This window comes from Colletotrichum jinshuiense, chromosome 2, assembly GCF_051148585.1.
Source record: "Colletotrichum jinshuiense chromosome 2, complete sequence".
Lineage (NCBI taxonomy): Eukaryota > Fungi > Ascomycota > Sordariomycetes > Glomerellales > Glomerellaceae > Colletotrichum > Colletotrichum jinshuiense.
The window spans coordinates 2,579,377-2,604,032 of NC_139309.1; the positions used below are offsets into that span (position 1 = coordinate 2,579,377).

The 24,656-nt window shown below is 53.8% G+C and overlaps 9 protein-coding genes across 9 annotated transcripts; 7 read left to right on the forward strand and 2 right to left on the reverse strand.

Moving 5' to 3' along the window:
* Window positions 1-613: 613 nt before the first annotated feature.
* On the reverse strand, window positions 614-933 carry EsH8_II_000694 (uncharacterized protein; the record flags this gene model as incomplete). The annotated part of the gene is made up of 2 exons (XM_083263992.1): window positions 614-790; window positions 853-933. The coding sequence occupies 2 exons, from the start codon at window positions 931-933 to the stop codon at window positions 614-616; spliced, it is 258 nt and encodes an 85-aa protein (XP_083121314.1).
* Window positions 934-1,971: 1,038 nt separating this feature from the next.
* EsH8_II_000695 (anaphase promoting complex subunit DOC1 domain-containing protein) lies at window positions 1,972-3,643 on the forward strand (the record flags this gene model as incomplete). Its single annotated transcript, XM_083263993.1, has 4 exons — window positions 1,972-2,155; window positions 2,674-3,049; window positions 3,103-3,475; window positions 3,530-3,643. 4 exons carry the CDS (start codon window positions 1,972-1,974, stop codon window positions 3,641-3,643), a joined length of 1,047 nt encoding a protein of 348 aa, XP_083121315.1.
* A 659-nt stretch (window positions 3,644-4,302) lies between these two features.
* On the forward strand, window positions 4,303-6,360 carry EsH8_II_000696 (HET domain-containing protein; the record flags this gene model as incomplete). The annotated part of the gene is made up of 1 exon (XM_083263994.1): window positions 4,303-6,360. The coding sequence occupies one exon, from the start codon at window positions 4,303-4,305 to the stop codon at window positions 6,358-6,360; it is 2,058 nt and encodes a 685-aa protein (XP_083121316.1).
* Window positions 6,361-6,540: 180 nt separating this feature from the next.
* Window positions 6,541-8,079, forward strand: EsH8_II_000697 (phosphoribosylamine--glycine ligase; the record flags this gene model as incomplete). Its single annotated transcript, XM_083263995.1, has 5 exons — window positions 6,541-6,826; window positions 6,877-7,410; window positions 7,462-7,749; window positions 7,804-7,984; window positions 8,037-8,079. 5 exons carry the CDS (start codon window positions 6,541-6,543, stop codon window positions 8,077-8,079), a joined length of 1,332 nt encoding a protein of 443 aa, XP_083121317.1.
* A 463-nt stretch (window positions 8,080-8,542) lies between these two features.
* EsH8_II_000698 (uncharacterized protein) lies at window positions 8,543-9,758 on the forward strand (the record flags this gene model as incomplete). The annotated part of the gene is made up of 4 exons (XM_083263996.1): window positions 8,543-8,908; window positions 8,975-9,151; window positions 9,207-9,411; window positions 9,700-9,758. 4 exons carry the CDS (start codon window positions 8,543-8,545, stop codon window positions 9,756-9,758), a joined length of 807 nt encoding a protein of 268 aa, XP_083121318.1.
* A 1,228-nt stretch (window positions 9,759-10,986) lies between these two features.
* On the forward strand, window positions 10,987-12,547 carry EsH8_II_000699 (MCT family MFS transporter; the record flags this gene model as incomplete). The annotated part of the gene is made up of 4 exons (XM_083263997.1): window positions 10,987-11,192; window positions 11,282-11,655; window positions 11,716-11,919; window positions 11,976-12,547. The coding sequence occupies 4 exons, from the start codon at window positions 10,987-10,989 to the stop codon at window positions 12,545-12,547; spliced, it is 1,356 nt and encodes a 451-aa protein (XP_083121319.1).
* Window positions 12,548-13,196: 649 nt separating this feature from the next.
* Window positions 13,197-14,744, forward strand: EsH8_II_000700 (uncharacterized protein; the record flags this gene model as incomplete). Its single annotated transcript, XM_083263998.1, has 6 exons — window positions 13,197-13,228; window positions 13,296-13,351; window positions 13,415-13,473; window positions 13,580-13,791; window positions 13,873-14,443; window positions 14,514-14,744. The coding sequence occupies 6 exons, from the start codon at window positions 13,197-13,199 to the stop codon at window positions 14,742-14,744; spliced, it is 1,161 nt and encodes a 386-aa protein (XP_083121320.1).
* Window positions 14,745-15,065: 321 nt separating this feature from the next.
* EsH8_II_000701 (uncharacterized protein) lies at window positions 15,066-17,050 on the reverse strand (the record flags this gene model as incomplete). Its single annotated transcript, XM_083263999.1, has 3 exons — window positions 15,066-15,333; window positions 15,398-15,609; window positions 15,656-17,050. The coding sequence occupies 3 exons, from the start codon at window positions 17,048-17,050 to the stop codon at window positions 15,066-15,068; spliced, it is 1,875 nt and encodes a 624-aa protein (XP_083121321.1).
* Window positions 17,051-20,666: 3,616 nt separating this feature from the next.
* Window positions 20,667-21,510, forward strand: EsH8_II_000702 (histone H2AZ; the record flags this gene model as incomplete). The annotated part of the gene is made up of 3 exons (XM_083264000.1): window positions 20,667-20,771; window positions 21,113-21,244; window positions 21,322-21,510. 3 exons carry the CDS (start codon window positions 20,667-20,669, stop codon window positions 21,508-21,510), a joined length of 426 nt encoding a protein of 141 aa, XP_083121322.1.
* Between the last annotated feature and the right edge of the window lie 3,146 nt (window positions 21,511-24,656).

Sequence of the window (24,656 nt, forward strand, 5' to 3'; positions counted from 1 at the left end):
CCTGGTGGGCTTATATGGTCTGATCATTGGATGGGCATAGTTTCTCTTTTACTGGCAGGAAAAATGCAATGTAATTGCTCTCTTGAATCTCGTTATCTCTTGCTCATGTATCCGACTTGACATGGTATGCCTCATATTCCAGATGGCTTATGGCAACGTCTCGTGTCTTCTCAGCTGGCCGTACTAGTGAGCGGCGAACCCGTCAACCTAATGCCTCGCGAGGCTCCTTGTTGTGTTGTTCAAACACACCACCTCACTCATCGTTAGGCTATACATAGGTATGCCATTGTCACTCGCAAATCCAGGATAAGAAAAACAGTCTCCATAACTTTATTCGTTGCTACAAAATATATCATCCTGATCATCCAACGCAAGCAGCTTCGGAGTTAAAGAGGAATGCAGCGACGGTTCTTCTCTCCCCTGGTACAGATCGGCGGCTTCCCGGTCCTCAAGTTGCAGCACTATTTCAGGTAAGTTTAAAGTAGCTGGAAGGAGAATGGTCGACACTTACGCGGTAGCTGCTAGGTCCAGGGCAATCGCCGCTGGGCAGAGGTTATTGGGTTAACGCGCAAGTCTCAGACAATGCCGGGGGCATCCGCGAACTGAGGAAGACTTACGTGGAGTATGTGCCGGCACAGGAGAGGCTGTCCCGCTGGCAGAAGCCATTACTGTTGCAATCCGGATAGAAGCAGCACTTCACGTCGGCGGGGTCATCAGGGCACAGGTTGGTCTTGGTATAGCCATCGAGAGAGTTGCATTTAGAAACCTTCTGGCAAGTACCATAGTTGCCCTAATATTATTGAGCATAAGCGGACACCGAAGAGCGAGAACGAAAGGGGGAGGTGGACGGACCTTGCTGTCTTTGCAGTAGCTGCCAATGGCTGCCAGGGCACCGGAGAAGAAGAGGGCTGAGACGAGAGCGGAGGCCTTCATGGTGGCGGTTGTTTCGATCCGAAAGTGAATATGAAGGTGAAGTATTGGATTTCAAAGACTAACAATCCTCATGATGGGATGAACGGCGGTCTTTTATACACGACAGAATACATGTCAAGCACGATTATCAAAGCAAATATGTTGATACTGCCAATATCGCTCTCCAAGACGCATCTCATCTGCAGCCATTCGGACCAAAGTCACCAAGGCTTACTGACAACGCCTCCAAGAATGAATGCTACCTTGACAGCATAACTTCTGGAACTTTCGCCTTGCAGTCCAATTTAGAAGGCAGACTGTCGGCGTCTAGACCGATATAGACTTCCAATGGGATTTCTGGAGTGAGTTGATTATGTTGTCATTGGCTGATTTGGACAACATGGTGTAAATTAGGTTACAACTCCGGGCCATGTATAGAAGTCTGGTTGTATGAGCGCTTGTGCCGCTACTAGCCTCAAACAATGGTTGCATTAGTCTTTTCAATAATATAGATCCAATATGGAAGGAGGTTTTCGTTGGGCAAGGCTGTCACTAGATTGCTTACACGGAGTCGGGGTAACTTTCAGTCTAGACCACGTAAAAGCTAAAGAGCCGTTCAGCTGAAATGTACCACGGGCTTCCCATTATGCACCACCAATCACTGCAACCCTGCTATGAATAAGCTAGGCTCTCAGCTTGAACAACCCCTCACGGAAGCTAGCTAGCATACTGGCAAGGATGTTGCAATTTGAGTCAGAGTCGAATGCCAACTGGCCAACATTAACACGTTGTATACGGTGGCTATGAATACTTTTAAATGGTGCATAATATCAAATCTTATGCCAATACTTTAAGCCATTTGGCACAGCTCAACAATCGTGACCCCGACGATGGTGTCTCGGTGAGTGGATGCACACCGACAAGCGAGGCACGTGACACAACGCCCCACGTGATGCCGCGCGATGAACGATGCAGCATCACCACGTTGAGTTTTGCAAGATCGCGCTTCAAACCCCACCCAAGACCTTCATTCGGCAGCTCAAGCTGTGAGCTGTTGTAATGGACGAGCAAAGGAGGGCAAACATCCCTGCCACACGCCACCGGCCCAACCTCCAGGCCCCTCAGAGTCCTGAGGAGCTTCTCAATGGCCGGAGTGCTCTCGACCTGGACTCCGAACCTGCGGCGGAGCAGTGGATGAACGACTACTATGACCGCCGAGCTACGAGAACACTCGGCCCAAATGGTATGTCAAGTCTTTCTCTTGTGTCCCGAGCAGGGTTGCCACCGGTCATCTTCCAGCCATAAGATCCCCTATTCTCCCTAGCTGTTTGCTTGGAATCTGCAAACACACATACCTACCTTTGGTTGCTGGTATCTTACCTGGTGCACTCTTCCAAGCGAGCGCGGGGAGTTCTCATGTATGCTATGTGCCCTTGTGTGGGCAAGGACGGTCTCCCATCAGCAGGGGTGTGGCTTTGTTACCGAGTGGTCAGGGAGGTTTGGCGCCTCCGTTACGACCTACAAGGGCACTGTTTGGTTGGTTAAGCACAAACTTGCATAAGGAGGTGGCGGGCCAGCGTTTATGTTTCCCTAATTTTTCTTTTTTAAACACATGGACGGGGATGCAGGGCACCGGGATTGGAGGACATTCGTTAATCGGCTGGTCCAGGCTGGCCCGGGCCATTCACACCAGACGCATTCCCAAGTGGGCACTGTTTCACTTCATTGTCAACCGCCCTGCTGACTCATTCATCTACTCAGGTGGCTCACATCCAGACGATAATATTTCTGATGACGGGGATGCATTCCCCCCGCAACGTGTTGACTGGGCTGCTATGAGAGCAGGCGCCAACATGGAGGATTATTTACGAAACGCGCAGATCCCCGAGTACTCCGATGAAGAGGAGCCGGGAAGCATCCCTCTTGATGTCCTGGGTGAGATTTCCGGCACCGACACTAGTGTTGAGGATGAGGAGAACGGAGACCATGTGGGGGACCAGCATGAAGAGGCAGAATTCGACCCTCTCACCGCTGGTTTGAAGGAGATATCCAATCTGGGCAAGTTCACCGTCAGCAGCCACAAGCAAGGCAATGGCGTAGAGCAACTGCGCCACGACAGCTTGAAGACCTACTGGCAGTATGTTCTCCTGACCACCACCGCTGATGAACGGCATCGCTAACTGCCAGCAGATCTGATGGACCTCAGCCTCACAAACTGACCGTCTACTTCATCAAGAGAGTTGGCATCAGAGACATCCGCTTTTACGTGGATTACAACGAGGACGAGTCCTACACACCCACCAAAATCATCTTCAAGTCTGGCACTAGTGAGAACAATCTCATTCAATTTGCGACGATGGATCTGTCAGCACCCGTTGGCTGGCAACAGGTCCCGGTTGCTGGTGCTGGCGGCGGTCCCGATGGCAACACGCTGGTCTCGTACGTGTTCCAAATGCAGATACTCGAGAACCACCAGAACGGAAAGGATACCCACCTTCGATCCATCAAGATATATGCGGCGGATACCGATGCTGCCAATGCTGATCCGGACAGCGGGAACCTCGTGAGTTTTGTCCCTCATATTATTACGGTTGTGTGACTGACATGAAGCTTGCAGCAGACTGTAAACGAAAAGCTAGATCTAGAAGAACCCGCCGACCCCTGGGATTTCTCCGTTCTCGAGGCTGGTCTTTCTCTTCCTGACTTCATGAAAGAGCCAGAAATCCGATAAAAAGCCGACGAAGTTACACCACTAGCTTGTGGAGCTAGTATCCTTGCCAGCTGTGAAGAGAAGCCCGGTTATTGACCAGGATGATCTGGTACATTCATGATGCTCACGAACACAAGGGGACTACGGATGCGATGAGCAGCATTTAATACTGCAACTATTCTTTTTGCTGCAATGATACCCCTGTTTCTGATGCGGACAAGGCTCAAATCAGGGCCAGGAGTTTGGTGGTATGGTCATGGTTCAAGGTTGGGCGTCGCAGAAGACGCCCCAACATCCTTGTGGCCACCACATTGGCCTACTGTATCAACCAACTTATTCCCGCATAACTAGGAAACGCTTGAAATCAGCCTGTGCCCTATGAAGCATATTAGGATGCCTGGCCAACTCCCACTTGCTGCAGCCTACACGAAGCCTAGCGTGAGCGGCTGAGGTCTGGTGTCCAAAGTTGATTGGCACCTTTCATCGTGATCCCTGTAGAGACGGACGAACTATGCCCGATTCTGACACGAAGTTGGCACCGAAGAAGTCGCACGTGATGCCATGTTCACATTTTGGAGTTCACGAGCAGGGCCGCCACCAATGCCGTAGGCTAGTATTTCATTGTAGTTTATCAACTCTCGGGTTCAGTGAGAGGCCTGCGACGCCAAACCAGAGACAAGATGGAGCAAAGAAACTCGTACCGATATCAGCCTCTGCCACCGATTGCAGAACAGGGACGCATGCCATCTTTCACACGGCTGCTTTTCCTGAATCCGGGTGCGGGTGAGGATCCCTTCGAGGCGCATCTGCAGATTGTCGACATAGAGAATGCGCCTCCTTACGAAGCACTGTCCTACACCTGGGGGAAACCAACGGAAGAAGCGAGAGACTATATATGGTTGCAAGGCTACCCGTTACCTATCAAACCAAACTTGGAAGACGCTTTGCGGTCCCTGCGCTTGCCAACACAAGTGCGCCGGCTGTGGGTTGACGCTCTCTGCATCGACCAGTCTGACTTGGACGAACGCTCTCGCCAAGTTCAGTACATGAGACTAGTATACAAACATGCTGCCCGTGTCATTGTCTGGCTAGGCCTCAAGACTTCCGGCACCCATGAAGCATTTCAAGCCGCGGAAAGGCTAGCCAGAATCAGAGAATACACCAATCCGAAAGCTGGAGGCCCGGGTGCTGGGCAGCTTGACCCAAATGCCATCACTGCCTTGACGAGAAGCATGGTCGAAGATTTGCCCGAGACATGCATGATCCACTTGTATGAGGTCTTCGAGCGGCAGTACTTCAGCCGTTGCTGGTGTGTACAGGAGGTTGTGGCGTCATCTTGGGCCATCGCCAAGATTGAAGACCTGGAGATGTCCTTTTTCGACTTGATTGCATCCTTGATCGTTCTTACACAATGGAAAGGGGAAATCGTAATCGATCGCCCATACGAGCTGTGGAATCTGATTCTTATGAGACGTCAGCATGAAAACCAACTGGGAAGATCTCCAGTCGAGGGCTCCATCGGCTCGTTTCTCGGCTTGCTGGAGCTGACGCGGACCTTGCAGGCGACTGACGACCGTGACAAGGTGTTTTCCCTCCTGGGGATCTGCGATGAGGGACTGAGCCCCGTGCTTGCCTTAACGCAGGTCATGGACAATAACGACAGCTGGCGCATTCGGCTGATTCGTCGGGGACTGACACGAATTAACAACTTTGTCAACGACCTCGCACCCGATCTCAATTTTGGCCGACCGAGAGCTCTTCGCCCGGACTACAAAAGGGAAACAGTGATGGTGTACTGCGATCTCACAAGGTTTCTCGTGCGCAAACAACCCCGGGTACTTGATGTCCTCGACCACGTGCATCACATCGAGGACCCCAGCCTCACAGAATATCCGTCCTGGGTGCCAAAGTGGTTCGAGCGGAGGACTTGCTTCGTGTTCAAGGGTGCATATCTCGCTGGTTTCTGCGATGGGCATTTCCGATACTTCGCCGAGCTCCATGACATTCCCATTCGTGACGACCCAGTGCGGCCGCGTGTGCTATCTCTGGATGGATACCATGTAGACGTGGTACAGAATACGAGCGAACCGTTTGACTTTGCTTTCGGTCCTCGTGCTACGCTGTCCGCGATCCTGAAGGCCTGGGAAGAGCTTTTTGGTATACCCATCGCGCCGCGATGCGGTAGAAGGTACCGAGACGGCAGCCCACTCGACGCGGCCTTTTGTAAAGCCATTCTTGCTGGTGTTTTGGGATCGATAATCGGATTCAGTCACCTCCTTACCCAAAAACATGGTGGCTTTAACCCACTGTTTGACGACCGCACTCGTAAATCGCACGCAGAGCTTGAGAAGGATATCCAAGACCTCGCAGCAACGTTTCTGACCCATATGGAGGAAACAGGTCTCCCGGAGATAGGAGCACAGGATTTCGGGCACCTAGAACGCGAGGACAGACTTCTAGCTTTTGGGGCCGGAGTGCGGACATACTCCAACAACCGTCGGGTATTCATGACCCGCGACGGACGTGTGGGTATCGGACCCAAGACGATGCAGCCGGGAGACGAGGTTGTTGTCCTTTTTGGGGGGCGAATGCCGTTCATTGCACGGCCGAGGGGAGACCATCGTCTTCTTGTTGGAAGCTGCTTCCTTGTTGACGACGAGTTGATGTGGGGCAAGGTCACCGAGAAGGTGAGATTTAATCGCGGTGGCCCTCCCGTTGTGACCTTTGAGTTTCACTGAGTTGCGGTTGCGAATACACGAACTCGCAAAGGTCAACGGGCCGTCACTGGCAGGCCCTTTTATTGCGGCGGCATCCCGTCTGATGGCCATCTTCTCAAATTCTTCCAAGCAGCACTTTCCGTTCTTAACTCGCCGGCTTTCTCGAAATCGTAAATCGCTTGTACGTCATAAATATCGAGCATGGCGCCCGCCGAACGACCCAACTTCAGGATACTCCTGATCGGCAAGGGTGGCCGTGAGCATGCACTTGCTTGGAAGCTCACATGCTCAAAGTACGTTGAGCATGTCTACATCGTGCCAGGAAATGCAGGCACAGAAGCGCTGCCTAAAGCCTCGAACTGTCGCGAGGTAGCTGAGAACGACTATCCCGGTCTCGTCAAACTGTCGAGGAGACTCAACATCAATCTTGTCGTCGTTGGCCCTGACGATGCCATTGTCGCAGGAATTGGCGACTACTTTCGATACAGTAAGTCACCTGGAATATTAACTGCAACTTTTAATGTAACTTATTTCTAGATGGAATTCCTTGCTTCGCCCCGAGTGAGAGAGCCGCAGCGATTGAAGGCTCCAAGCATTATGCCAAGGACTTCATGGCTAGGATGAGTATACCGACCGCTGCCTACAAAATCTTCGATAAGCAAAATTACGAAGAAGCCAAGGCGTACTTGAAGAACTTGAACCGTAGAGTGGTCATCAAGGCGGACGGCTTAGCCGCGGGAAAGGGTGTCGTTCTGCCTGAGACGCAAGAAGAGGCGCAGCAAGCTCTTCAAGAAATCATGCTCGACGGAAAATTTGGCCCAGCTGGCGAGACTGTTATTGTCGAGGAATACCTGGAAGGATACGAGATGAGTATTCTCACTTTCACCGACGGTACATCAATACTGTCGCTTCCGCCGGGTCAAGACCATAAGCGGGCCCGCGACGGAAACAAGGGACTGAACACTGGCGGCATGGGAGTGTTTGCGCCAATTCCCTTTGTGTCTTCTGACTCTATGACCGAGATCGAGCAAACCATAATCATGCCAACTATCCGTGGTCTAGAGATTGCAGGTGAGTCTATTGACATTATATCATGCGCTTAAAGCTGATGTCTATACAAAGACCGGCCCTTCAATGGCATGCTGTTCACTGGGGTTATGATGACTTCTTCAGGACCGAAGGTGCTTGAGTATAATGCTCGTTTTGGAGACCCCGAAACGCAAAGCATGCTGCTCCTTCTCACGGATGAGGGTCTTCTCGAACTGCTTCTCGCATGTGTGGAGAACAGACTTGCAGATGTCAAGCTAGAGCTGTCCGCTGAATATGCCTGTAATATCACTGTCACGGCGGAGGGATACCCAGAGTTTCACCGCGAAGGAGATCTCATTCGACTTGATTCCCCTCCTGAAGGTAAGGTGCGCCAGTTCAGAATTAGATATGGTACCAACAAGACGTGTTCTATAGGTGTACATATCTTCCATTCGAGGACCGAACGGGTTGACGGGGAGCTCCGAACAGCAGGCGGCCGTGTCTTCTCCGTCGCTGCAACAGGCAAGTCTCTCGAAGAAGCCGTATCTGCTGCCTACAAGGGAGTTGAATGCATCCATTTCGATGGCATGTTTTATCGTAAGGACATAGCAGCAGGGTGAGTCAACCCGAGGCTTGGCCACTAGGGCATTTGGCTAACAATGACAAAGCTCGTTGAGTCTGGCGCCGGGAAGGACCGAAGGCGGCTTTTAGCTCGATGGAAAAAAAAAGAAAAAAAAAAACTTGAGCTGTTGCCGGCAGTTTTCACCTGTGAAGCACGAGGGCCTGGGACGACCTCTTTTTTTCGTCAAACAAGCAAGCATATGACTAATAATAATAAAATTGGCCTGGCATCATTAACTTACGTCTAGTATCGCGGGGTTTTGAGGCGTCAAAGTGCATGCATCAGGCTCAGCTTACAAGAGAACACAGAAGAGAAGCTTGGTGTGAAGCCTGAAGTGTAAGAAATACAGCCACTGACGCGTCGTCGGACCTGGAGGATGGCGACCGGTAGATCGATTCTATTCCTTGCATGATGTCATTCAACAGCTAGTCGTATATATTATTCACGACCTCCCGATATTTAGTTTCGGAGTTTGTGATTATGGCCGATATAAGCCAATGACTTGCCTTTTTGGTTAATTGGCGTTGATTCACCCGAAGAACATCACTCGCGATGCACATCTTTGTCGTTCCCGGGTCGCCTAAGACCGGGCAAGCAACGATCCAGTCTCTCCTTGAAGATCCATCCGATCCAATTGTGACAGGAGTCTACCGAGATCTGAGAAAAGTACCGTTTGAGTTCAAGGGCCATTCCCGGTTCAGGGCTATCAAGGGTGATGTCGCCAACGTCGGAAGCCTCAACCTCAACGGCGCGGATGCCGTCGTGACCATCACACCTCCACAGTTCTCCGAGCCCAAGCCGATAATGAGAGCACGGGAGATGGCTGCAAATATTAAGTACGCCATTGGCAGGGCTGATGGTTCTCCGAAGCGCTTGGTTTATGTGTCTAGTATAGGGGCTCAGTTCGAGCATGGTACGGTAAGTTGGGACCAGAGAGGACGAATGCTAAATCTGGGGAGTTTGCTAAAGGATACGCGAGATTAGGGCGAGATCAAAACGAACCATGAGGCAGAACAAGCTCTTATAGGCGCCGCCCCCGAGGTAGTCTTCGTTCGCTGTGCCTACTTTATGGAGAACTGGGCGACGGAGCTGGAGACGCTGAAAGCCGAACCGCCAGCATTTTACTCCGCCTTGTGCCCTGCGGACTACAAAGTTCCTATGGTGAGTTTTCTGCTCTTAGGTCAATATTGGGGGGCGCTGATTCCATCATATGAAGGTGTCGGTGAGAGACATTGGCCGGACATGCGCCGCGCAGTCACTCGCCGCAGGCTCGCCGTTAAATGATAACCCGTACATTTTCGACTTGCACGGCCCAGGATCGTATTCAACACAAGACGTGCAAAAACTATTTGAGAAAGCGATAGGGAAAGACGTTGAAGTCAGGCTTGTTCAGAACGATCAGCTGGAGAGCTACTTTGCCCGTATGTTCCAGCCGCCGATGGCCGAGTTGTTCGTGGAGATGACTCGTAGTTTTTTGCCGGGCGGGATCGCAGTGGAGGATATGCACGAAGGGTCCAGAATCCAAAGAGGAAAGGATACGTTGAATGATGCTCTTGGGAGGATGCTAACGGATGAAAGGGTTCAAAAGTGAAAAAGAGTTGGTTTGAGAATGGAGATGTTTCGAAAAAGATGGTGGTAGAATTAGCCAGGCTACTCAAAATGCAAACCTGGCTGCTTGGCCAACAATTACTAAAGACCCGCCTTGCTAGCTCAATCGGTAGAGCGTGAGACTCTTAATCTCAAGGTTGCGGGTTCGACCCCCGCGTGAGGCTCAAATCCTCACCGCGATTGGCAAAGCCATTCTGACGGGTTCTTCAATTTTTATGATTTTCTTGTTTTGCGCTTCGTGTTTATTTATTTCCTGTTTTTAGTGACAGGCGATAGTTCTTGGTCATAGCTATGTGACTTGGAAAAGACAATCTGTCCATCCCCACGGCTAAAATACTTCTACTACATCACTACCAGATTGCCTGCCTCCTCTCCAACAAAACAAGCCGATGCCGATGCCGACGGCCCCACTGTATTCCAAGCCGAGCGAGACGACGAATGTGAATATAAGATTCGTGATCCCTCGCACCACAACCACCTCTTTTTGTAAGGTTGAGTATGGGGCGGGGATAAGTATCATTCTTTATCATTGAGAATTCATGGACAGTCATCAACCCGTTTTCATCCAAAAGAAGAACAACTGTTTCTTCATCTTTCTGTCACCGGCTTGAACATCTCGGAGTTCGTTCAGGAACATACCCCTGCCTCCGGTCTTGCAGTCTCGGCTCAACTCCGCGCTTGTAAGGATCTGCCAACGCGGTCCACCCGCGGGATCTTAGGTCGTCAGTCGTCCTCCAAAGAAGAAGCATCAAGGCCCCACACAGGGTTGTGGTTCTAAGGCGACTTACATACAATGCCATAAAAAAATTGCCCATTCCAATAACTCTTGCGCTAGGAGAAATTCAAACTCCAGCAGAAGACAAGAAATAAAATGAACGTCACGCAAGTATATCGATCTACATCTTGCTTGCACAAGGCTCCAAGATTAAAGGTCTAGACCGTCAGTCACGGCATTGACCGCAGTGGGCCCTTGAGCACGCCTTGTAGAGCCCTAACGTTGCGGTAAGACACGGGAGGGAAGACCCCATACAACAAGCTACCTGACTTTGCGCGTAGCGGCCGAACGCCGTTGCATCGAGACCATGATGTGCCAGGTTCTCGTTGGTTACATGACTGAAATGAATGGTGCACGCGTGAGCTAGACTCTTTGGCAGAGGAGCCAGGGACCAAGTCTCGTCACACCCGATCCACTTGGGAACTTTTGCCCAACAACCCAGTAAGCCGGCCGGCCGGCCGTCTACTCGGCTTGACAGCGCCATCCGAAGGGCTCGGCAGCGGGCCTGTTGGACGCTGTTTGTGAGACTTAACATGAGCTCGGCGTCCGCTCCCAGCTCAACCGCCCGACGACTTTTCTAGATCGGATTTCTTAGTGTTTAGACCGGTTCGTCATGACTGTAATGAGAAGCCAGGACACCGATTCCGAGGTGGTTTCGCAAACTATCATGACTTCCGATGGAGAAAAGGACCACACGGTGTCGTCCCCCGCAAGGGAAGAGGAGCCGGTGCAAGATGTCGCGGAAGAGCTTCTCATGGACCAAGGAGTCGTTGCCTGGCTACAGGTACTCGGGAGCTGGATTCTCTTTGCCAATACCTGGTGAGTTGCCCGATCTTGACAGAACGGACACTATGATCCATGTCAACAGAGCTTGCAAACATGAAGAGACATGCTGAAGATTCACCAAGGGGTCTATCCAACTCTTTCGGGGTTTTCCAAGCCTACTACACCAACAACCTCCTACCAGACACCAACCCGTCGACGATCGCCTGGATCGGCTCCATCCAGATCTTTCTGATGATGCTCATCGGCGTGTGCGCGGGCTGGCTCCTCGACGCGGGATACCTCCGCTTCATTCTCATCTGCGGTACCACCATGACGTCTCTCGGTCTGTTCATGCTCAGCCTGTGCACCAAGTATTGGCAGATCCTCCTCGCCCAGGCATTCTGCGTGGGCACGGGCAGTGGGCTTTTGGGGCTGACTTGCGTCGCTGTTATCCCGCTCTACTTCCGCAGGAGGAGGATGGTTGCGACGGGTATTGCCGCCACTGGGAGTAGTCTAGGTGAGTCCTTTCGCGAGCTCTTAGCTTCCATTTCGGTAGCAGACTGACGAGTATGCCAAGCGGGCATTGTCTACCCCATCATGGAGAGGCGTCTCATCGCATCCATCGGCTTTCCGTGGGCCGTCCGGGTATTCGCATTCATTGTCACCGGAAGTCTCTTGGTCTGCATAGCCATCATGCGTCTCCGACCGAACCTGAAGCGTCGCGGCGCCCTCTTCCGTCTGAAGCATTTCCGTGACATTCCTTACATTACCTTCTGCATCGGTTAGCACGCAACCCTATTCTCACCTATCATGTACGTCCCGCTAACTAAAGCCCAGCTTTTGCCCTTATGATCGGCTCTGTTTACGTCCCCTTCTTCTATGTGGACGCCTACGCCATCCGCCTTGGCGTTGACCAAGACACCTCCTTCTACATCCTCAGCGCCATGAACGCCGCAAGTCTTTTCGGCCGCCTGGCCCCTAACTGGCTTGCCGACAAGTACGGCGGCATGACAGTCATGCTCCCCTGTTGCCTGGGCTCCGCTATCATCCTCTTCCTCTTCCGCTTCGCGCACGACCTGCCGGGCCTAATCGTGGTATCCATCGTGTACGGGTTTGTGTCGGGTGGCATGGTCTCGCTGCCGCCGGCGACGATTGCGAACCTGACGGATGACGTGTCCGAGTACGGGACGCGGATGGGCATGGGATACACGATTGCGAGCATTGGGGCGCTGATTGGGAATCCCATCGGGGGCGCCGCACAGAAGCCGCAGGGGGATGGGGTAGCAGAGGTACAGAGGGAGTTCCAGGGGAGCTGGATCTTTGCGGGAGGGTTCATGCTCGCGGCGGTTTTGTCCATGGTTGTTTCGAGGTCCTTGAGGGTTGGATCGGTCTTCAAAGGGAAATGCTAGTTTGTAGGGAGTTATCAATTGGCTGGTGGTCTTGAAATTGCCAAATATCATTGAGATATGCTGGGGACTAACAAGTTAATCATATTATACTCATTTGATATCCCGTTCGTTATGTTTTCATACCATCGAAGTTCCAAAAGGTCCAGGAAAACTGCCCTTTTATGATTCTATATCCAGTAATTTTGAATACGATGACGCTTGATTTGAAAATTTGCCTCCCGCTACAAGAGCCCGAACGTGGGAAGATATTAACGTCTTTCGTCAATATTTCTCTCTCGAAATTAGCCCTCTGCGAAGGGCGACCTCAGTCCGTGAACATAACTCGGTTGTTGGTATGCATTAGGAACTGGATTCGGGAATCATGCCATTCACTTTTCCCGATTACAATGTTTTTTGCAAAAAGGTTTCAAAATCTGCAATGTTTCGGCCGTATGATGATAGCTTGACGAACAGTACCTGCTAAGTTGCATGCATTTGCCATGCCACTGTCAGGCTCCGCCTATAAGGCAGCACCGCCTCAATCAGCAGGCGTCCTCAGCGCAACTTGCGGGCCAGAATAAGACCATATAAAGCTGCACCCCGCGCGTCTTGTCTTACGTTCTGCTTCAACTGAATGAACTTCGAGACTGCTATCCCTCTTTGGCGCATAATGGATGCGCCGGCGATCGTAATCGACAATGGGTAAACCAGCTCCAAGCCATTGTGTGTTAAACGTTGAGCCAGAGCGCTGAGAGCCTTATCATTGCAGAGCCGGGTTCATGAAAGTTGGTTACGGGGGCGATCTGCTGCCCTCTGCAATATTCCGTGAGTATTGGTCGTCTATATCAGCATTCCTTGTCAGTCTTGTTTCCGACTAACACCATGCAGCAACCGTCATTCAGTATCCCGCAAGGACGCCCTCAAATGCACACACGGATGAGTGGAAGGTGATGCTGCCGTGTAACCTGTCTCTTTGGCTTTTCTATCTGCTTGCGGATCTTCCAATAACTACTCATATCTAGATCCAGCGGGCTAATGCATTCCGCCTGTTAGTCCATATACAACATCGGCCACTCGGTCAACCCCGATCCACCCCATGCATCCCTCCACCGCCTACGCCACCCGCTCTCAGCCTGCGGCTTTATCCAAAACTGGGAAGAAATGGAAACCATCTGGAAATACGCCCTCGCCGAGATAGGTGCCTCCTTGCCACTCTCTCATCCAATCATCATGACAGAAGCAGCCTACGTCCCCCCAAGCCAGCGGTAAACCCAACCCCCAGCACCCCGTTGGCCATATTGGCCCGTTGACCCGTTGTCCCGATGTCTCATTGACCCCGTCTGCAGCCTCCGACAAGCAGCCTGCGTCTTCGAATCCTTCTCCGCCCCGGCGTACTACTCGGCTCCCCCGGCCCTCCTCTCGGCCTACGCCGCCAACACGCCCACCGCACTGGTCCTCGACTCGGGCCATACGGCGACCTTCATCGTCCCGATATACGAGTTCACCGCCATCCGCCAACGCGCCCGCAGCCACGACGTAAGCGGGCAGGCGGTGGACGACTGGCTGCGACGCGCCCTGGCCGACGAGGCCGGCGTCGAGCTCCCCTCGAACGGGGCCTGGGAGGACGCCACCAGCATTTTGAAGTTCCAGCGCTGTCGCGTGGCGAGGGATTTCGAGGCTGAGGTGTTGGAGTGGGTGAACCTCGGAGAGGGCGAGGGCGGGAGGGACAAGGTGTGGGAGCTGCCCGATGGGCGGAGGGTGAAGCTCGCTAGGCCGCTTGGGCTGCTTGCGGGCGAGATACCGTTCATGCCGGGGATCCTGGGGCTCGACGTGGGTGGCGTACAGTATGATGTGTTCCGGGCCATCATGCAGTGCGACAAAAGTTTGAGGGAGTGCTTCTATGGCAACATCCTGCTCGTGAGCCCATTTCCATTGCCCCATTCCCCGCCCATGAACCCCCCGGACGCGGTGGTAGCTGACATTGCAGGCTGGCGGGAATACCATGCTGCCTGGCTTCGGCGCCAGGCTGAAGCGTGACGTCGAGGGCATAGCCGGAGCAGGCACCAAGGCGAACGTCATCTCGCCGCGGAACAGGGCGTACTCTGCGTGGGTCGGGGGCTCGATGCTGAGCGAGCTATCCACGTTCAGGAGCATGTCTGTTTCGAGAGAGGAGTATAACGAGACGGGTCCCGAGATAGTCAACAGGAAATGTTTCTGATGTATTTGCCCTCAACTTCTTAAGTCGTGGGAGGTAAGCCACAAATTTGTGGTCATTATCAGCGCAAGTATCGTACTGTAAGTTCCGACAAGGCTGCTAGGCAGGTATATCTGCAGGTATATCTGCAATAAAAGCAATAAAGCACGGGTTCCCATGCTCTCTCTCTCCTCCCTTCCTCCCACGCCGCCGTACGCCACAAAAGGGTCTGTCCAAAATAACACCATTCGCATCCGTTACGCTCAATATCAGATCCGACCCTGGAAAGCCCCAATGTCATAATGTCGAACTTGGTCATAATAAACGCCGGTTTCGTGGTTTCATCTACATCATCATCATTTGCTGCCGCTGCTGCTGCTGCCGGTTCCTCTCGGCGAGGATCCGCTTGATTCGTCGTTGGCCGGTGTTGAAAAAGTAGTATTGCGGGGGGTACTCCTGTTCGACGCATTGCGGGTACGTCCAGTACACCAGCCCGGCCAGGACAATGTTGAGGAATCGGGCGGTGATTGGCAGCCTGGTTTTGTTTCGCGCCCAGTGCCGCCATTCGAAAGTGAGGATCGCGTTTCCGAGGAAATTCAGAAAGCGGAAGAACCTGCGTTTGTTAGCTTTCTGCCGGCGTTTCGTCCAACAGTGGGAAGGAGTTGCATTTGACATACATGTTTAGTGCAATAAAGACCAGGGTTACCGTAACCCTCCTGTCTTCGGTGCCGGCTACGCCTATTTCCACATCGTTGACTAGAACATAGAGAGGGAGGCACCAGAGCCCGAGTACTGCGGCCTCTAGCACAGCGGAAATATGATATGTGCGCTTGTGATCGCCCCTGACAATAAGGATAGCCAGGCACCACCATAGCAAAACAAAGTTGACCTGTTCCAATTAGTAAAGCATCTCCTGTCATGCCGACAAGACTTACAATGGACGGTGCCAAGATGAGTATGTTGTCCGTGAAGTATCTCCAGCAAAGGGCGCCAGCGACGATGCCAATGGAAAGCTGGATCCATCCCAAGACGAAATACACGAGCAGCACATTGTTGTAGTGACCATAGCATATCTTGTGGAACTCGGGCTGATTAGGGGCCGGGGAGTCGGCGACGGGATACCCGCACCATCGGCAGATCCATACGCTGGCGTAGTTGCCCAGGGCCACCTTCTTGCCGACGGCCAGCTCATTCTCCTGATATGCGCAGTCGACGCACTTGCTGGCGAGCGGGTAGCGCGGGTGATTATAGTCAGCCCAGAGCAGGCTGCCGCGCGTGGGGTCGTACTTGAGGCAGATGTAGCAATGCGCCAGCAGAGCAAGGCGGAACTGCTCGCCAAAGAGGTCGCGGATGGTCTGTTTTGTTAGGAAGTTGCGGTAGAAGCGGCAGGTACGGCGCAGGTTCTCCAGCTCGCCGAACTCGAGGTAGTCGATGATGAGGAGTTGAAGCTCGGGAGGGAGGTCCATGAGGCTGTTGCCCGTCTTGGGGCCCAGGATGCGAGACCGTCGACGCGAGGGCCGGGGGTCGAGGGAAGCGACTTTCTCAATGACCGAGTCCCGCCGGGAGCGGGATGTGCGGGGCCGCTCGCTCTGGGGACGGATTGAGGCCGCATCTTTGCCCGAATACTGCCGCTCGAGTTCGAGGGGGAGGGGCGACTCGAGTGGCGAGGGAACATACTGGGCCGGCGAGGCTGCAGCCGAGAGGTTGAGAGGGGGAGGGACTGGCGAATTAGGGTGAACTTGTGCCGCGAAGGATATGGCGGATGGGATGAATGAGGTGGCGGGTGATGGCTGAGGTGAGTGAACTAAAGCCGGCGGTGGCGACAACGGCGATGCGGACTGAGATTGGTATCCCGGGACGGTGAGAGTTTGCGTGTTGATGTCATCGGTTAGGGTCTGGGCAGTCGCGGAGTTTGAGCCGGTGGATTGAGGTGTGAGATGGTCATGAGATGATGCATCGTGAGTGGGGGTTTGGGCGGATGGGCCCATGGCCAGTGTGGGAAGAACATGTTGAGCATGGGCAGTTTGGGCAGGCAGAGAAACCGGCTCAGGTGCAGTCGGGGGGGATGACAGCGGTGATGCAGGCGGCACGGCCGCGTATTGCGCTTGAGTCGCCGTCTGAACCGGAAGCTGAGCTTCGAGATCGGGCTGAGTGGTCGGAGCGGGTGCATGTGTCTCGTCGGCGGTGGTGGATGATGCGGCCAAGTATGGGGCCGACAAAGCGGGGGAGGAATCAGGCGAATGTTGATCGCGCTGAACCCTCTTGCGGACGCTGCGAGCAGCGCGGTTGATACCTCTGCCGAATGAGCGGGCTACCTCGAGGGCATCCATTATGAGCCCAGTACGGGTGACTCTGGAAGAGGTCTTGATGGCGGTGCACCGTCCACGGATATGTGTTGTTTGGGGGAGATCTGGGGGGTCGACTGGTGACTGGGGTTACCCTCGTCACGGGATGTTGAAACTGGTTGGAACCCGGCGTGCTGCAGAGAGGCCGATGTGAAACGGGTCTGTACGCCGCGCCGGGAATTATGAGCAAAAGATGAGGCGATGGCCAAGACGGGTGATGTGACGGAAGGTAAAGCAAGTGAGTGAGCGATGCGTGGTTGAGTGGATGAGCGGAGTGGAGGGTCTTTTGGTCTTAGCCAACATCCGCAATCGCAGCCTCGGTGGCTGTAAACAGACAGCACATTGTTTTGAGTTCCGAAAGAGGGTGGAAGGGAGGGGGCGGGGGAAATATGGAAGATGGGAAGAGGAGGAGATGGAGGACCGAGTGATGATGGCTATGTGTGTGCGATGTGGTCGTAGGAGCCTCGGGTGCTTTCTTTTCTTCTTCGTCTTCGCTTTCCTTGGCAGCCAACGGACCTGGTTCGCCCTGACCTGAGGCAGGGTTGCTTTCTCCTTTGGTTTGGGGTTCCGGTCACTTCGACGCAGCAGTGTAGAGTCAACTCTGTGCAAGTGGTCTCACCTTTTTAGGGCGACCTGCAACGAACGGGCTGGAATGGGCAGCGATCGTGGAGGGGTTGGGGGCGCTGAGAGCCCGAGATTGGTGCAAAAGCGATGATAGTGCCAGAGTAGTGCGCATGGGAAGCTCGCGAGCGAGCGGAGGTGACCTTCGAGGTACAAGATAACGGCGGGGGCGTTGGGTGCCAGCGCATGTACCTCGGCAGTCCAGGGTCCCCGGGGAGGGCTCGAGGTGGGGTCCGGTCCGTGAGCTACGGTTGAGCGTTCAGGCGCCAACAAGCGTCTAGGTCGGAGCTGTTGCTGATCAACCTGGGGGGGGGGTTCTTTCTCAAATAGATCGCAGTGACAAAAAAGCAACAATAATAACAACAAGGTATAATATGGTCGAGGGTGGAATGGGCGAAATCCAATCGTCAGGGATTCCAGTCAAGTGAGGAAAGAAAACACAAAGCCTTTGTTACCATCAAGCTGTGTCGTCAACAAGCGGTGGAGGGCCCCCTTCGTATTAAATCCACATATGGAGGCAACGCCAAGGCAGGAGGCCTTACTGGCACGACAAGGTACAACACTACCTTTGGCCGCTCGGATCAGCCTCAGGTGCCGTCAAAACGTGGCCAAGAATCTCCATGTCCATCTTTAGTAACTTTGTCTGGATGGCGTTGGGTGTGTTGGGGGGTATGGCATGTTTCGAACACTAGGGGTTCCGTGTCTCCCTGGCTCTCCTCTTCTTGCCCCCCGGGGACCCCCCTGCAGCTACACGCATACCTCTTGAGAGACGACAGAGACGATCTGGACCACGGCGTAGTCAGGACCATCACAGACCATCGCAGGATGACAGTGGTTCAAATTGGCCAAGCCATCCCGGCTTTCTAAGAGGAACGTTTCAAGTGAACTTGTCATTGCAAACCAGTCGCCAGGCGAAGCCATCCCCGCATTTTGTCGTCCTAATATTTGCCAGTGAAAATTATTGGATAGACGTTGTGCGGCACGGAAGACGCCATTTTCCGGAACCACGGGCTCACGATATTTGATGGAATGTGGGGCGTGTTTTCCTGTGGCCGGAGCAACGGTGACATGGGTTTGTATGCGGCAGAGTTTTGTTACTAAGGTGCCCGCCTCCGTTATCCGATGACAAGTCAAGCTTGTGATCGAAGCGGTGAAAGCGCATCACACGGAGTTGGCAGAGCGAAGATGGGGCCCGGTGAGGTAGCCGATGCCAGTTTACCAGCAGCAACGCAAACTCGATGTAACGCGACGCGATGTAACGGACATGGCGAGAAGGAGGGGAAAAGAGGAGTCTTTAGTTCAGGACCGTAGTCCGCGGGCAGGGCCACATGATGGTCGCGAAAGAGTAATTAGATGGCCGGTTGAAAAGATACTACCGGTATAGCGGCTGCCAAGGATCCGGGTTTCGGTGGGAGTCGAGCCCCGGCGGACTCTTCTGACTCTCTTCTGATAATGTTGCCGTTGCCGCGGACAGGACCACATCGTCAGCTGACTCGATTTGAGTTGGGCAAAGTTTGGGGCATTGGGAACAGCGCGTGATGATGCACATGCAAACTAAAGCAACGTGGAAGACAAGGGACAGCGGATGTAATGCAGAGCCACCTGGCATCAGCTGCCGTGTGGATCCGGACCACGGATCGCCCGGCGCTCAGATCTCTTGGAATTCTGCGGGGCCGTCCCGTCCGATCAGGTGCAGCACGTGAGGTGCTGATGCCTTGCCGTGTCCCTTATTAATTATGACTCCAGACGGCGGCAGTAGCGTATTCGGATGTACACTACGGACAGGCAGGGGAGGAAGGGAAGTCGTGACAGACCACCCGAGCCACATCACGTGGCATGCGCCACAAGCTGGGCACCAGCCTCGTGCGGGACGCTGTTTCCTCGGTCTGCGTTTTGCGTCGACATCAAGGTCATCATCAGCAACGTCCATGTCAAGATGACAACACTCCCCTCCAGGGCCTGAGATGGGCTGCATCTTGGCCCAGCCTGATATGAAGGCCATCTATTATCGTCTCATGGGCTTCATTTGGCCATCTCGCCGCAGTGCAGCTGGCTTGGCCGAGGGCTTCTGCAGGCACCCGTCGCAGAGCCTCACTTCAAGGTAAGCCAAGGTATGTGCTTCGCTGCCACCGCGGCGTCTCCTGGTCTCCAGGCGACCTGCTCAAGTCGAGCAGGTGTTTCTCTTTGCTACTGCTCATCTTCCGCCTCCTCTACGGCGACTGTGTCGTGGCCAGTGCCATGCATTACACATTGAGCGGCTGCCTCGCCAGCCTGCCTCACTACACTCACTCAACCAGCCCGCCCATGGTGTGCCTGCTCCTACGATGCGGGTCGGGTTTACTTCGGCAGCCGCACATTTCGGCAATAACAGTCTGTCAAGGAAATCTGGGCACACCTCGCTAGCGCCATAACACAGCCATCCACAGCAGAGCTCCATCCGACGAATGGGAGCAGCGGAGCAGCTCAGCAGCAAACTCTGAAGCAGAGGCAAAGGCAGAAGCACAAGCACAGCACAGCACAAGCACCGCAGCAGCAGAGCAGCACCAGCACCAGCACCAGCAACAGAACTCAGGCCGTGCCGTGGACCTGTTCAGAAACGGGAAGCAACACGCAGCACCCAACTCCCAGCAGCACCCCCTCCCACCTCCCACACCACTCCGACCTGCGATTTTCTTGCTCGCCCCGAGGCTCCCTCGCTCCCATTCGCCCCCCCTGTCCTCTTCTCCTGCCGTCACCGACGAACAACAACAATCACCGTCAGCCTTCGAGCTAAATTTCTGCCATCTCCATCCACCTCCGCCAAAGCTTCCCTCGACAACCCCTCCGACTCCAACCCAACCCCGAAACAGACTTGTTCGAACAGAGCTCGGTTTTTTTTTTCTTGCATCCGACACGCGCATCCCCACTTGGACCGTATCATCGAATTTTATTCCACTTCGAGTCCGTCAAGCCTTTTCGCGCACTCAAATCGATATAAACAATGGCCGGAGGCAAGGGAAAGTCAGGCGGAAAGACGTCCGGAGGCAAGGCTACGGCCGAGGCCCCCAAGAAGCAGCAGAGCCACTCTGCTCGCGCTGGTCTTCAGGTAAGTTGCGCTCTGCTGATGATGCGCCGGGTTTGCACCTCCATTTCGGGCCCCGATATCGAGCATCGACCGACACAACACCTTTCCGACGCGTCCAACACCAGTCCACGACAGATTAGATCTCCATCTATCGATTTCCCTCGCGCCGCGCCCCCCGCCATCAATGCCAATGTTGCGCGATCACTCTCGCGTAGTCTAAGGGGGGCATGGCATGATGAGTTGGACACGGTCGCGTGCACGATGCAGTCGGGCTCGAAATCGATGGCGCAAGACCACAACGCACTTGGCGATGAAAATTTCTCAGGCTAGCGGTCGCAGCTTTGCTAACACGGACTTTTCAGTTCCCCTGCGGTCGTGTCAAGCGTTTCCTCAAGGCCAACACCCAGAACAAGATGCGCGTCGGCGCTAAGGCCGCCGTCTATGTCACCGCTGTTCTCGAGTACCTCACTGCTGAAGTCCTCGAGCTCGCAGGCGTAAGTGCCCCTCTCCCGCGCATCCCGTTGACTCACCGGGGTTGCTGCCTAATACGATGCTAACACGCGTCGTACAGAATGCCGCCAAGGATCTCAAGGTCAAGCGTATCACTCCCCGCCACCTCCAGCTCGCGATCCGCGGTGACGAGGAGCTCGACACCTTGATCCGTGCCACCATCGCTTTCGGTGGTGTCCTGCCACACATCAACCGCGCGCTTCTTCTCAAGGTCGAGCAGAAGAAGAAGGCGAAGGCGCTCGAGGCATAGATTTTCGATTGCTTCTTGCAAGAATGTTGATATTCCCGGTTGGCTTTCTCAGGACGGTTGTTTGGGTGCGGTTCGGTCTGAAGGGATGCTTTTTTGCTGCTTTCCTTACACTGGTCAGAAACGATGAAGCAGGTGCGTCAAGAGGTTGAATAAACTGCTCAAGACGTCTCTGAAAACGAAAAAAAATTGGGCACGCACAGCCTAGCGTCGCGTGCGATTTTTTTTCCTTCCGTCTCGGGATGTTTACGGGTACGGTGCTTGAAGAGGCCACAAAAGGAGCCGAGAGCGCCTCGCCCCTGAGGGGAAAAAAGGGTAGCCTTACCTACACACTCAGGGCCCGCGCAGATTCGCCTCGAGTCTGGCACTCAACAATGTATAACATTTCAAGGTTCCTGTTTCGGTTCCCAACAAGGCACGCGCGGATATGGCACCGGCTGATGGGCTTAGGTAGACGAATAAAATTGTAATGGGGGTGCAATGCTTTGTTCCACTATTGGGCCTCATGAGATGCATCCGCGTGAGCAGGCTGGACCTGCAAGACGTTCCATACCGCTCTGAAGAAGTAGACTTCTCGATGCCTAATGTCATGCCACCCACCCGGCATCATCCTTCGCACACCGGTCTCACAACCTCGACCTCCCCGCCGCCACGCCCCTCACCACCACTGACTGTCTCGCCGCTCACCCCGCTGCCATCTTTCTGAGACGGGCGCCAATCGGTGAAGCCCCCGATGTCTCTTGGCCGATTACCCAATCCACAGGGGATCGTTTTCAACTGTCGGTTCCGGTGAACGGGGTCCGCCCTGGTTCAGACCCATCACCCACTGCGGCACTCGGGCCGCGAAGACAAACTCGGCCTCGCCAGCTTCCATGGCGTGTGGGTCCTCCGCGGCGTCTTTGAACGAGACTGAGAGCGGCCCCGCCCGTCTTGTCGTCGACGAATGTGGCCATGAACCGTCGCCTCATGCCGCCGGGCCCTCCTAGATCTGGATATAATGGAACTGCCAGGGGGGATAGTCGCAGTCCCGCCAACAGCACCCTCCCCCATTCGGTGGGCCCGCTCCTGGCCTCCCTGCCATTTTCATATGTGACACCGCCGCCATGCACACAGCCAGCACCGGTGATCAAACCTCATCCACCGCGTCCTGGCACGGGGCATGTCCGCAGCGCATACGCCACCACATACGGGAGGGGCGGAGGAGGGCTTCGCAGACGCGGCAGCACCCGTGTCCAGGTTTAATCGGGTCCGGTCGTTGACGGCAGCGGCGGGCGTAGACGAGAAGACGAAGAAGAGGAGGAGGAGGAGGAGAAGGAAGGGAAAGTCGACGTTGGTTCCCTCCGAGGAGGGGGGTTGCTTGGTTCTCCAGTGTTTGGCCTTGCGTCATTCATGCCCCTCTTCCCTCCTCTTCCCCCTTTACTTACCAAACCGTCAGAAGCGGAAAGAGGAAGGTGGAAGAGGAAGGTGGACGAGAGAGGGGGGGGCACATTCTTTTTTTGAGAAAGAGGAAAGGTTGTAGTTGCCAAACTTTTCTCGTTCATTAAATGTTCGTGGGAAGCAGGAACAGATGATGTGAGAAAACCCTCCCTCTCTTGTGTGAATCGGCGGTGGGAATTTTTTTTTAAACATTTCTTTTACACAACAAAATGAAAAGGAGGGGAAAAAAAAGGAAGGGGAGGGGGGTGTTGAAATCGACTTGGGAAGAAGAGCGAGAGTTCCAGCAAGAGTAATGGAGAAATCGTGAAACGAAATGCCTCCCCCCCCCCAATTCGCATCAGTAAAAACAACAACCCGTTGCCAACCCGGCCCAAGAGAAGAATATATGGTAGTGAGTGAGTGAATCGGGGGGCTGCGCTTTTCCTGCCAGCATAGACACCCCCCATCTCGCCGTCATGACATGTTTTGAAACCGACCAAGGTTGATAACGAAATCTGCTTCCTTTCGTCACATACACACATAGCCGTGGCTGAGAAAAGGGCGCAGCTGTAGTCTGTCCGTACAAAATAAGAAATGACGATCACGTTGAATGATCATCGCCGGGGGATGGGGGCCCCGGCTGAGAGACCCTGACGCATCTCCGGGATTGTCATACAGAGAGAGGTTCCCGGGTGTTGGGTTCTTGTCATTTTTCATCACAATCACCAAGGTTATACGAGCTGAAACCAAATGCAGTATATTTAACAAGGCGCAAAACAGCGCAACGGCCCAGTGTGTGGATCTCCGTACATCATCATCCTCTCTCTCGTCGAATTATCTTTGTGTGCCGATGCACATACACGCAAAAGTCTGGCCAGCCTCACACTTCTGCCATCTCATCTCTCTCATATGTCTCCTAAATATCGATATTCGATCGTCCACTGACCTCATCCTGTCATTCAGCTTCAGATGCTCGCAAATGCATGCAAATTCAGGAAGAAAAAAAAAAGAAAACTCTGGCAGAAAGGTCATAAGAAGACCTAGATAAAAAGCACGACCAAGCATCCCAATGCAGCCTCAACGCCAATGTCCCCGCCGAGTGTCCGGAAGACCACCCAAGGGACCAAAGGTTCATTGGATACCGCCTCTCGAAGGAGATCGAGAGACGACGGTTCGAAGGATCCAGGGCAAGGGGGTTTGTGGGACCCAGGATGGAAACATGAAATGCCGGGGCGAAACAGCGGCCCAAATTCAAATCAAACTTTTTTTTTTCTCAGTGAGCCGCTCAGGGGCGGTTAGTGCTTTGAAGTCGACGCTCAACAGGTCTTGGCCGTAAGATGGGTCCCAACGGCAACACCAGTCTTTGGGTCGTTTTGTTCAAAGTGATGCCGGACCGTGGTATTAGGTGGGTATAGTCATGGTCGCCGAAGCATGGTCTCGTCATCCAAAAAAAGAATCGGGTTTTGTCGAGCATGCTGGTACAGCTATCTAGACATAAAAAGGTCGTAACAGCGTATTCATCGTCAAAGGTGGTTCATATGCTTCCACTCGCCATGAAAGGAGATATGGCGGGGAAACAGGAGGGTATAGGGGACCGCCCATGGGCGCCTTTGCCATGTCGAAATGGTTGCCCATATCAAGTTTTCTTGTATCCAGGTTTCTTTTTTCCGTTCATCCTTCTCTGGTCGTGAAACAGCGATGAGCCGAGGTTTCCGCGTCGGGCGGGTGCCGTG